This window comes from Nothobranchius furzeri, chromosome 5, assembly GCF_043380555.1.
Source record: "Nothobranchius furzeri strain GRZ-AD chromosome 5, NfurGRZ-RIMD1, whole genome shotgun sequence".
In the NCBI taxonomy this organism is placed as follows: Eukaryota; Metazoa; Chordata; class Actinopteri; order Cyprinodontiformes; family Nothobranchiidae; genus Nothobranchius; species Nothobranchius furzeri.
Window position 1 is genome coordinate 63,720,352 of NC_091745.1, and position 13,553 is coordinate 63,733,904.

General features: G+C 39.9%; 2 protein-coding genes across 5 annotated transcripts in view; both read left to right on the forward strand.

Annotated features, from left to right (window-relative positions):
* septin7b (septin 7b) overlaps positions 1 to 13,553 on the forward strand; it is a 537,254-nt gene that overhangs the window by 457,337 nt on the left and 66,364 nt on the right. The window lies entirely within an intron of this gene.
* Positions 4,567 to 13,553, forward strand: part of LOC107379177 (retinoic acid receptor beta) — a 30,660-nt gene continuing 21,673 nt past the window's right edge. The window contains exons 1-3 of one of the 2 annotated variants that reach the window (XM_015949796.3): positions 4,567 to 5,338; positions 12,111 to 12,271; positions 13,098 to 13,239. In XM_015949796.3, the coding sequence (XP_015805282.3) occupies positions 5,158 to 5,338; positions 12,111 to 12,271; positions 13,098 to 13,239 (484 nt within the window). In that variant the 5' untranslated portion in view covers positions 4,567 to 5,157. The remainder of the gene's footprint in view (positions 5,339 to 12,110; positions 12,272 to 13,097; positions 13,240 to 13,553) is intronic. The other variant, XM_054740868.2, reaches the window with a different exon arrangement.

Here is a 13,553-nt window from a genome sequence, read left to right on the forward strand (position 1 = left end):
AATTAATCACTAAAAACACAAAAAATGGACTAAAGAGTTTCACCCATGAAGTAAATTTTTCAAAGGTGGATCGAATGAGGTTTAAATAAAAACAGCAAACAAAGTTATTTATCTAGTATTTACCACTTTAACCATTTATTTCAGATATCAGTCAGAATGTGAACAAACTGAAATGTTTAATGGCTCAATTTCAATATTCGCTCTCAGACTTTATAAAATTGCAACTTTCCACCTATTCCCAGTTTCATATTATTATAGGAAAAGAAAACTCTCAACTTATTTCTGCATCCCAAACAAAACTCTGTTTTACATAATTATGTGTGGAAATTATGCATCTCAGTTAAAACATATTTATAACAAAAAGGGATTTTATTATTACTGCATTTGATTAACAGTAAGTCTGATCTTGTTGATAAATTTGCCAGTTTTAACTGTTAGTTTTCAGCTTAATTTACCAATTTATTAATTTTTAATTACATTTTACAAATTATGTTCAGCAATAATCTCATTATGAGGGATACCAACTCAGATTTTACCTTTTTACACAAATAGGGGCAATTTCTTGAGGCTTGAATGAAACAATGAATCAAAAATATAAACCATAGGGTACATCTATTCAGCTTTGTGCTTAGAGATCTTTTCTTTATTGATGATTTTAGAGGCATTTGCTGTATTTAGAGATCTTGGAAACTAATTTAAGAAACTTATTGCTGCTTGAATAAAACTGCTGTGCATAACCTCCACGTTAGCCAACACAGCAAACCAAAATAACAAAAAATCCAAATCAAACTCATGAAGAAACTTGCAACTGGCAGCTTTATTTAAAAGTGATCATACGATACCAGCTCACATTTTTATCACAGACACAAAGTGACGCTACGGCAAGTCAGGTTCTGTTTATAAACTGTTGCATTGTAAGTCCTCTGATTTTAACCCTCCCACTGTCTTTATGGGTGACCCTGTGAGGAAAGTTGACCATTGAGCAGGATTGACGGTTTATCCCTTGAGGTCCACGTGGCAGGGACAAGGTGGTGCTCACTCCTCACCCCTGCCACATGGACCCAAGAGATAAACCATTAATCCTGTTCAATGGTCAACTTTCCTCGTGGGGTCACACCTATTAGGAGAGTGGGAGGGTTAATCAGCAGGTGATTAAAGGTGTGGGACCCTCATTTAATCAACACATTTGCAGTGGTCTCTAAAAGCAATGAATGCCTTGTAAGTTGTACTGAAAGGACAAAAAGCTCAGATGCACCTGAATCAGGAAGTATAAGGCCCAATCCCAATACTCGCCCTGCCCCCTGCAGTCTTCAGCAAAGTGCACTTGGAGAAAGTGCACAGTAAGGCGTCGAGTGCATAGTACACAAGTGTGCAAATAATTGCAAAATTGGGACAGGGACCATTGCGTCATCGACCGCAACTCATACCAGGATGCTGGTCGCTGTGATACCTTTAAAAAATCTTTTATTAACAACTTTCAAACAAACAACCAAACAATTATTTCAAATAAATGTACATTCATTGCTGCTTTGTCTAAAAGTTTCAGAGCATCAATTAATCGTCCTAAAATGAACTACTTTCATTAGAAAACACATATTTTCAGAAAAGGCACTTGACCTTTTTCTCCTGCAGCAATGGATTGTGGGTAATTCACTTCACCCAAGTCCGTATCAACGCAGACTTGGGTGAAGTGTGCATCAAGGGAGCAAAAGGGGTGTGATCAACTTCCGCATTTGAGAATCGGGACACCCTACGCACTCGCACCCATGGTCTGGATTGTGCAATTGAAGGGCGCAAGAGTTGAAATGCAAGTATTGAGAATGGGCCAAATACAACAAGTCATTATTTCCTGATATTTGGACATCTCACCTCTGATTGAATAACAGTATTACAACTCTCCCAATGACTCCATTTGCTTTGCCTGAAGGAGTTCTGCCATGTTTTGGAGTTGCTAATACTAACAGTTAGCTTCTACTAGCTGAGACGTTCGCTGTTGTTTCATGGATGCTAAACCAACAACAACCTTCCCCGTCGCGAGTCAAAAAGGGTCAGTCCATGAATTAGAAGTGACAGTGTAACGTAGATCTATCAGGCTTTTCAAATCCTAGCCTTTCAACTTCTATTGTCTATCAGAAGCTAATGCAGGAGATAGGTGTAGGAGACTATTTTCATGTTCAGCCTGCATGTAAAACTGAGTGATCGATTACAATCAGATATAATAATTAACAAATGGTTTTTCAGTGAACCACACCTTTAACAGGCTTCTGCAGAGTTTGATGAGCTGCTGAAACCATAATGAGCTGGTGACTGAAACCATGGACCAGGTGTTTATGAGCAGAGAAACAACTAGAACATCCTGGACAGAGACAACTGGTTTACTAGCTAAATGTGACACCCGTAAGCCTGGGATGAAGGAAAAAATATAAACGTGAAAAATGAAATAAATTAAACATAAACGTGTGAGTGTTGGCATGTAAACATTAGAATCTGTGGTTTTGCACCTTCACAAACCCGTTAGTTAGACTCTTATAGAAGGGTAAACAGATCAAGAGTAGAAAACTAAATTCCTAAACAAAAAAAAAAAAAAAAAGAAAGAAAAAGTGACTAAAAATTATTGCAGAGTGATTTTTAAGGAAAGCAAAAAGGAAAAAATGTGAGCAATGCTAAATGGGACAGGGGTAAAAGAGGAGCTGGGGGGAGGATGAGGATGAAGAAAGAGAAAGGAGGACAGGGGAAGACTGCGCTGGGAGGGAGGTCCGGCAGCAGCAGGCTGCAGGAATGCTTCACATGCCTGTCCTCTGCATGACCTCGCCTCCCTGGAGTGTGGGAGATACTGGGAGTAATTAGCCTCTTTTAACATTGGAGCTGGACTGCCTTTCTGCCTCAATGGGGTTAGCAGTGGCATTGAAGGAGATCAAGTGTATAACCTCAAACAAAGTAACTTTAGCTTTCTTTATGAGCACTACAGATGATTATGCCTTTTGTGCTTTTTTGTTTTAGTTTAAGTAGTTTTCAGTTCTTCCCATTTGGGAAATACAGCCAATTACTTCCATTAATTTAAAGGAGATTTTCCTGCCCCACCCACCAAGCCATCTTGTAGCTGACCTATTTATCTTCCGCTATATTTAATTATGATCAATCCAACTGCAAATACTTTTTACTAAAAGTCAGATATTGAGAATTTAAGCAGACGTGCATGAAGAGAAATGAAGCCTAAAAAGCATTGATTTTGTAAAAGGCCACATGGTTCCAATCAAGAAATGTCAATACAGGCACATCAAGGTTATCTGCCTTTCTACAATACCCTGTTTAAAACGGTTTGTTCATACCTGATAATCCTCCAGGGTCTGATGCTTACAGACATGTGCAAATCCGAAAGTAAGAGGAAAATTATTTAGGTTTAACTGAAAGAACAATTACTGAGCTTAACAGTGACGCTCATATTTTATAGATGTTGCTTTAACATGGATAAAGTGTTAGAAAAAGACAGTATTACATTAATGTTGTTAAAAATGCCCAGAGCCATTTCAGAATATGATCATCAGAAGAATAAAGCCAGCAGTTGTGATCCTTTGCCATTAAAAAAAAATAAATCCTCATAAATCTACAGCTTTAACCTGTAATCCAGTGTGAAGGGAGTTGCCAGCAAAAAGGCAGACTAATCTGTTTGAAGACTACAATTTAGTGAAGTATTGAAAACAACAAAAAAACAAAGTGATCTCTATTTAATTTGACCTTTTGGGTGATTGTACATTAACCTAAACTTGCTTTATTTACATTAAACTGTATATATTTACACAGCTTTATCTTAATCTAAAAAGGTGAAGTAAACAACACAGTGCTTCAAAAATTTTAGTAACTTAAAACTTTAGAACTGATTTCACTCTGTGTTAACTAACGCCTCATTAAGCTAGTTTTATTTTATCACAATAGGTTTGAACATGTTAGCTTTTTCAGCTAACCTTTGTGTTAACGCTAATAACCTTTGTCTCAATGCTGTTTTTAGGCTAACGCTAATTATTCCTTTATGCTAAGCTAACGAGAGACTCGAGCCAAAATTGTCACTTTAGACCCCAAAATGATACAGTTTAAGGTATTATTTCTTGTTGATTTGTACTATGAATTATATAAACCGTTTCAGAAGTATATAAATTGAAAGTTAATAGCTTTTTAAAGCAGGCCTACCTTTCTGAACTGCTTTTCTTACGCTGAAAAGTGGCTGTAAAAAAATCCAGAACAGTAGCTGATGACTAGTAAAAAAAAGACGTCCAAATATAATTGTTATTGCGTATTAATATTCAATAATAATGTATTTCCTGTTCGTTGCTGCGGTGCAAATAGACATCGGAGAATTATCGTGAGTTCCGTGGTAAAACATGGGAATTCAATTTGTTTATTTGTTTGTTTAACAAAAACAAAACCTTGCAGACATATCTGACTCTCCTACCTTCCAAATGTCTTCCTCCAGTCACCTGTTCGTAATTAATTAATTAACAACTTAGGTAACGCCAGGTCGCCAGCAGGATTTTGGACTGATGCATTGTGGGTAATGTAGGCATTGGAGCATTCCTCAATTTTTCTGCTGCATTTTAGTGTTTCCTAAACATTTTTATCACTCAGGCCGAGAGGGGATGCGCTCTCCAGTGAGTGGTGGTAATTGCAGGGTTTTGGCACTGGTTTCCAGCGCTGATGATGATGTCAGACAGAGGCTGGGTCATGTGAAGGGCAGCAGAGAGAGGAGGTTCACGGAGAGTTCATCCGCATACATTAGGTAACGCCGCTCCTTGTGTGACATAACTGCTACGAGACAGGTTGAGTTGAGACATTTATCAATAAAGAGATGAGATTAAGAAGTCATGCAACAAACTTTGTTATGCTAAACAGCCTCCAGAACCTGATGCGTTGAGCCGCCGGGGCTTCAATCCGCTGGCTGCGCGCCAACAAACGCAGTTTATGAGCGGCTGTGGGAAATTAAAGGTCTTTTCCTGCGCTCACACGCCCCTCCGGACCTGCTTCTGCATGCGTCGCAGTTCAAATACCTGACTTTAACGCAGGAAAGGCGCGCAAACGGCAGAGGAGAGGAAAAGTCGCGCGTTTGGAGACGTGGTTTTCCATGCTGAGCGCATCTCCGGGCGGACTCCGCAGAGAGAACTGGTCATGTTTGACTTCATGGAATTTCACGTCTTCGGTCCAGGAGAACTACTAGACTTCTACTCGACTTCCAGTCCTGCTTGCGCGCTGCAGGACCAGGACCTGGACCCAGACCAGGACCAGGGTTTGGCAGCTTTCTTTCCGGAGCTGATTGAGTCCGATTGGCAAGAGCATCGGTGCTCACAATGTAGGTGGAAACTGGAAACAACTGCTTCTTTCTTGCCTCATACATTCTGTTCGATTAGATCGAGTAAATCTATTGATTTTATTGTATGACACGATATATTTTCGTCACATGGTCTCTGATGTGATACCAGCCAAGCTGATGCCTCACAGATTTCTTATGAGCAGTGAAAACCTGTGAACTGGAATGAAATGTCCAAACATGAGAGCAGATATGCTGAAATGCAAGCTTCCAGTCACTTTGTGCTGCATATTTGTTCATAAAGCATCTTTTATGCAAACTGCAGATTAATTAACCTGTAAGCAATACATAAAAAAATAAAATAAACACCTATCTGTGAAATAGATAAAGAAAAGCTGAAATTTAAAATTAATTTGAAGAGATAAAAAATTAGAATTAAGTCATTTTGGCCAGTGTTTGAAAAAAATCAGGAAGTTATTTTAATTTTGTAAATAATGTTTTACAGTGCCATTTTTATCTGAGCAAAGGTAAATATTAGGGTAGCCATAATGGGGACGCTAGCATAAGGGCCCATGCTGACAGAGGCCCAATTAATAATAATAATAATAATAATTTGTTATATGTATTTTTTCATGGAGCAAAATATCCCTTGATTAGCTCATCAGGTCAACTTATTTTTAACTTATTTAACTGAAAAACTTGTTTATTTTACCCTAAACGTAAAATACTCTAATTAGCATTATTCAGAATCACATGATTCTAATGAATTATAAATTGATTGTAATAAAAACCAGCTTTGATGTTAGTCCTGTGCAGCTGTATTGTTTGAGGCTTTTATCAGATGTCTACTGCTGCTTTTAAATGTTAACCTGGGGTTAAAGTGAAGTCTTATCTCTTCTCTTTACTCTTTATCTGCTCTCTGTGATGCTTGTCAGGCTTTTTCTTTAGCAGATAAAGACTAAAGCAGAAAACCAGAGTGTTGTGTGTCAGAGCGGAGCAGCTCGTGCCCATGTGGTGGTCTGTGTTTGGGACTGCGAAGAGCCGGTCAGTTTGAGGTCAATATGGGTTCACAGGACGGTCACCAGCTCAGGGGGTCAGAGAAGACCCAGACTGCTTTCCAGGGCTGGAAGCAAAGCAACGGAAAATAGAAAGCATCCCGAGTAAAAGCTCTTCTCAACTGGGATTGATGCACTGCAGAGCCAAATGGTTTGATTCAAAGGCTGGGGGAAGAATGTGTATTTATGGTTTCAGCTTTAAAAGTTATGAAATGAAACCATCTATATAGATTTTACTGAAAATATTCATCACATTTCAAAGAAAACACCTCCAATGTCTTCTGCTTTTGTTTTTATTGATTGTTCACAAGAATAAGAGGCTAAAAAACGATATGAAAATTACATAAAATGACAAAAATAACACTATAATTGTTGTGTAAATGCAGAAAAACAATAAAAAGAAATTAATTTATAATTCTGCCACAACAATGTATTTATTTGACTCCAAAACTGTACAAAATTCAGCCTTTTTCTTCACTTTACTCTAAAAATCTGTTAATTTAATTAATTTTATTTTCCATATTTGGACCTCACTGTTACCAGGTAAGTAAAATAGCTGCAAATCAACATAAAAACAGAACATTTACTCAACGTTCTCAAATGAAAAGTTTTTCTTGTTAACTTGATTTTTTTAAATGCAAAAATATAATTCCTTGTCGAGATGTTAGCTTAAGGGTTTCCACACTTTGATCACTTATCAATTAAATGTTTTAATTTTATTATAATCATAATTTATTATGTTCAAACTCTGAATTACAAACTCCAGATTACGTTTTTACTTAATATGTTCTACTTCAAACAAAAATCAGTGGTGTTTTAGCAGAACAATTGGTTTATCAGTTCAGATTTTTCAAAAGGTGGAATAAAGAAAAAACTTTTTAAAATGATGATTTCTCTCACCCATTTTGGCTCGTGATGGGGAAGGCTTTGGTTTAGTATCATCGACATAAATATACTGGACATCTCCTTTCCATAGGCTCCAATATCACGTTTTTGAGGCCAAATGGGAGGTGGCCACCACCGCCATTTTGACCGTGTCACAGGTTCCGTCAAGCCCAGACAATTCCAAAAAAGGGAAGAGAGGAGGAGCTGAGGGTGGGGCTGTAGGCTGGGATCAACTGACGACACCCGGTCGAACTAGCTACAAGCTAATTTGAAGCTAACCCTGGCTAACCCAAAGCTCACGCGGAGGTGGGAGCTAAGCTAACGGAGGTAGCAACCTAGCTACAACCGGAGTTAACTGTGCACAACACCAGAGCTTCTGAGTCAGAGATACGCCGGGCTGACTGCTGGGTAAAACCGGGTGGAACACAGAGGTCTCGGAAACCTCCACAAGCCGGCAGCCACACAGCAGACAAGCTCCGCTGCAATCTGAGATACGCAGAGCTGCCGCTGGGGAGAACCGAGTGGAAAGGTTTCCATCCCAGAGCTCCACAAGCCGGCAGCCCGCGCATCAAACAGAAGCCGCGATCAGACAGAGATGCGCCGAGCTGCGGGGAGTGGAGAACCGGGTGGAAAACATCGGTCTCCCGAGAGCTCCACAAGCCGATAGTCGGAACTCAGCTCCACCAACATGTTATATTTCAACTCATTTTCTAAAGTGCAGCATTATGGTAAATGCACTGGGTTTTACCTTATTACATTTAAATTTCATGGTTAAACAGTACATGTTAAAATCTAAGCTCAGCTCGGCAGTGACCTAAAATACATAAATATAATTTTACTTACCGAAAAAAATGAAGTGGAGACTCCTTGGACGCTCTATTAGTGCAATTAATGCCACAGCAAGTCATTTTGTCCAACAATTGCACTAAAAATATCCAAAAAAGAATATACAAACACAGAGACTCAAAATCCCAGAGCAGTTTCCAAGCCAGACCGAGGCTCTACTGAGGCCTTTCCACAGAGCTAGCTCTGTGGTCACGTGGGTCTGAGGCGGCGGTCACGTGGGTCTGATGCTCATTAATTAAACAGAATTTTAGGATTTTAATACACTTAAACAGAAGAGTGAGAAAAAATTCACCCCCCTCAGAGTTGTCATGAGTGTAAACTAGATCATTTAAGCCAAAAACGTGTTTTGGAACCAGGCTGTAAACATGTTTATTTCTGCTGTGAAATTGGTATTTTTAACATGGGAGTCAATGAGGATTTGCTCGCTTCTGGCACCAGCTCCCAGCGGATGAGGGTGGAACTGCAATTTATTTCATTTCCGGGTTTGCCTCAATTTTAGAGCCGCATTGTGGGGGCTTGTTTAGTATCCAGGAAACAGCAGAGAACTTCTTGGTTAGCAGCTAACCATTAGCATTAGCAACTCAACCACACGCCAGAAGCTCCTCCAGGCTTGTTTTTTTCATGGAGATAAAACATCAATGTTGCAGAGCAAACAGGGTCAGTGAGTTGCGTTGCTGCTATCCAATCTGGGGCGAAATGTCCAACTATCAGGAAATAAAACTCTAAATCCTCTGTCTGCTGCTACTCTCTGATACAGGCACTTCTGGGCTTCCCCCCCTGAGTACGACTTGCAAGGCATTCATTCCTACCAGAGATCACTGCAAGCTCTATCTTGAGTATTCTGATTTGGGTTTAGAGAAACATGTAGCATCCATAAAGGATAGTTTATTAACCAGAAGGTAAAATTCTTTATATTAATCAGTGATTTAGAATTTTTTTTCCTGAAAAGTAAAATAAAATGTCAGACGTTGCCTTTTAAATGCATCGTGACACCCATCATACACTGGGATGGGGGAGGGTTGTTGATTGTTTACCTCCTTACCAAATTTCTCAACCCCCTGCCCACACACACACACACACACTTTCTGTGGCTCCATCCTCCTCCTCATCAGTCAGATGGGCCCGTGGCATACTCCTGTATTGTTTTGCATTGGGGAGACCATCAGCCTGATGGGGGTTTTCCTCATTTGACCCGCCAGTTCCAGGTTCAGCCAGAGGCCGCGGGTCCAAGGGGATGGAGATGAGCAATTTTTCTCGTTTTGTCCCCTTTTCAAAACAGCTTTCTTCGTTTTCTGTTGGGAACGCAGCAGTGGAGGTGATCAGAAAGTCAGCAGGAGGCTAAATGGACCTCTCTCCATCACACTGAAGCAGATCAGTTTTACAATGAAAGGAACGTGAAACAACAAACTGAAAAAAAAAAACGAAAAAAAAGCACAAAGAAACTCGGTCTCTGATTAATTAGGTGAGCTGCTTGATGAATTTCTTTATTAGAGCTGATAGGTTAAATTATGAAGCTTGTTTACCAAGAGGAGGAGGACGTGTTACAGGACTAGAGATAAAGGCTGATGAGATTTAGATTTAACGGCTTATTGAACTGTTTAGAGTAATCATCTTCTGTGTGACCTCGTTGCTCTGACGCACCCCTGTGGAGGAGTTCTGCGGAGCTCCCTGAGGATCCGATCGCAGCACTTCAGACAGGTCCGGGTGTTTTTGCTGCTGTGTTTGAATCATTGTTCCTTTTGATCCAAGCTTCAGCTGTCAACACAGACAGCCTCACATTTGACTCAGGAGGATATGGGTCTTCAGAGGAGCTGACTCAGTCACTACAATTTACCCAAATCATCAGCCCTCCACCGCCGTGCTGACAGCTGGCATGGCCTGTTTGAGCTGTGCTTGGTTTTCTCTAAAGATGCTGCTGTGCATTGTGGGTAAACATATCACTTTGGCCTCATATTGTTCATAATTTATGCTGCAATGTTTGTAGAGAGAAGAGGTGGGACATGTTCACTGATTTTATAATGGACCTGTTATGACCTCTACATCTAATCTGCTAACTGAGACGGAGCCTTTTATGTCTCTCTGACCTTGGGAGGAATTTGCTGGAATGTTTTCTTGTGAAAAGCCTGACAGTTGTCTTAAAGCAGCAATCTGGAGTTTTCCTTCTTTCAGGACTTCTGTATGATTTAATTGAAATCTGTAAAAACTCACCTTGTTCAGTGGTATATTAGGCAATATGTCAATTTAGAGGTGCGTGTCCACAAATGAGAAGCGTAATCACAGAAGCAGGAAGAGGGGCTTATGGTGCAGAATGTTTTTCCTTCCCTAGATGGTGTCTTCTAAGAAAAAAAATTGGTATCTGTTTTAAATGTTGGTTACTTTGCAGATGATGGACTTGTAGGCTCAATCTCAATGCTCGCACTGTGCCCACAGTCTTCAGTGAAGTGCACTTGGAGGAAGTGTGCAGTAAGGCTTTGTGTGCGTAATACACAAGTATGCAAATAATTGCTGAATTCAGACAGTGAGCATTGTGTTATCAACCGCGGCGCATGTCCATCGCTGTTTGTGCTAAATTTAAAAAACAACTTTATTAACAACTTTCTTTGTCTAAATCATTCAGAGCATGAAAAAATATCATTAATCATCTTAAAATGAACTTCTTTCATTTAAAAATACCCATCCATCCATTTTCTGATCCCGCTTGTCCACGTAGGGTCGCGGGGGGGCTGGTGCCTGTCTCCAGTGGTCAATGAGCAATCAGGCGGGGTACACCCTGGACAAAGAGCCAGTCCATCGCAGGGCAACACAGACACACAGGACAAACAATCATGCACACACACACACACACACACCTAAGGACAATTTAGACAGACCAATCAACTTAACAGTCATGTTTTAGGACTGTGGGAGGAAGCCGGAGTACCCGGAGAGAACCCACGCATGCAGAGGGAGAACATGCAAACTCCATGCAGAAAGATCCCAGGCTGGGAAGCGAACCCAGGACCTTTTCGCTGCAAGGCAACAGCTCTAACCACTGCGCCACTGCGCAGCCCCTTGAAAATACATATATTCAGAAATTGTTTCGCCTTATTCTCAAAATTCCCACGCAGCAATGGATTATGGGTAATACCTTTCGCCCAATTCTGCATCGATGCAGGCTTGAGCAATGTACTGATCAAGGGTGCCAAAGGGGCGTGGTCAACTTCTGCACCCTATGCACTCGCACCGCTGGATGGGAATGTGCAATTGAAGGGCGCAAGGGTGAAAATGCGAGTATTGGGATTGGGCCCTTTCTGTTTGGAAATGACCTTTAACCCCAGATCGATGAGCAACAGTTAAATCTTTAGGATCATTGCTGATGTAATTCTCCCTTTGAGTTGTGTTAACACACACTTGAATGTTCCAGAGAAGCAAACTTACAAACGCCTGCTTTTATAACTGATCAGTTAATAAATTCATTTGTTCAGCATCACCTGGAAGCTATTTAGCCTCCTAATTCTTAAAGAAAAAGCATAAAGATGGAAAATTTTTTCATACAGTTTCTGGATATACTGTATTTTATTTTTTATGATGCCATATGCCATATGTGAGAAAGCGAAAACATATTTTCTTTTTTTTTTTTGGTGCCTCCCTTGCCAACAAAGCAAATATTTAATGTTTTATTGCACAAACACACAAATAAAATATGTCATCGCCCATTTACCTGGCAGGTCAAACAATTGGTAGATCATAATTAATCCTATTTAAAAATTAACTGAACTACATGGTAAAATAAAAATGATTAAAAAAATCTAAAATTATGGTGATGTTTGAATAAATAATTAAACTTTATTTAAATTGTCCTAAACTAATTATTATTTTACATAATTACCCTTTCTGCACCCAAATTAATTAACAAGGAACATTTAAATCCTTTCACACCAACTTCTTTTCATGTAATTTATTTATAGAAATATGAGTTACAGATTTCTTGTCATTTTATTTCGTTGACGACATCCTTGTGTTTCGTGACGTGTGATGTGTGTCTGCAGCAGTGGAAACCCACAGCTCCAACTCCAGCTCCAGCTCAGACGACCTGTTTGCCAGTCCGCCCTCGCCCCCGCCACCCCCACGCACGTACAAGCCGTGTTTTGTGTGTCAGGACAAATCCTCGGGATACCACTATGGAGTCAGCGCCTGTGAAGGCTGCAAGGTAACAACTCAGTCTTGTGCTCCGCTTCACCTTTTTTATTCCCTCTAAAAATCTTTATGGAGCTTTAAAATTTAGAAATGTTTCTTATTTACAGTTTTGTTTACATCAGTAAAACCTGATAGTACTTTTTACATCTACGTATTATGAAAATGTTTTACAATTCACTTGCTGACTTTTTTGGCCCCCAGGAAAACCGACCTATAAAATAAATCCACAGAATTCATTCTTCTTCATCTTCTGTCGCATTAGGCATTTATTTGCTCTTGAATTAAACTTTTCATGCAGATTATACCTATTTAAGGTATTTTTCATCCATTTTTAAGTGTCTTTCAAAGCAGTTTGTGGTTTACAGAACGTTTACACCATTTTCTAATTTGCATTACATGTTTACTTTTGCAGAAAAGGGTAAGAAATAAATTCCTGCAAGTTTGACCTCTGGATAAATGTGAATAACCTCAAAACTAATCCCCCAAACCATCTAATGCAACATTAATGTTAGTTAAAGGTGTTTAAAAATAACATCTCATGAAATTTTTTTTTTTAAATTTTGGAGCCTGGAGGGGTTTTAAGGTATGTTTTAGTTTAGACTGCACTAGGACTAGATGTTAGTGCAGTCCTATTAGAGGTAAACTCAATTTCTCTGAACAGAGGCTGTTCAGGAAGCTTTTTACAACAGGTAGGATGATAATTATTTATAAAATTTACAAAGGAACACCTTTAAATAATTTTATAATATACATAGGGAGTTAAACTTTTGAAATTTGGTATCAGAGGTCACACAGGATGTCTAATTCTCGTCCTTTTCTTGCTCGTTTTTGCTCTGCAGGGCTTTTTCCGACGCAGTGTGCAGAAGAACATGGTGTACACTTGTCACCGTGACAGAAAGTGCATCATCAACAAGATCACCAGGAATCGATGCCAGTATTGCCGCTTGCAGAAGTGCTTCGCTGTGGGAATGTCCAAAGAGTGTGAGTGTTTAACTTCTTCGGCCTGCAACAACTCAGCAGCAAAAGTTTTTTTTATGCCTGGTGCCAAAGTTTTCTCTGGCTAACTCTGCAGGATTATGTATGATATGCTGCAGATATAGAGATAGGGTGAGAGGCTCGGTCATTCAGGAGGGGCTCGGAGTAGACCCGCTGCTCCTCCACATCGAGAGGAGCCAGTTGAGGTGGCTCGGGCATCTGGTCAGGACGCCTCCCTGGTGAGGTTTTCCGGGCACGTCCAACCAGGAGGAGACCTAAAGGTAGACCCAGGACACGGTGGAGGAACCATGTCTCTCACC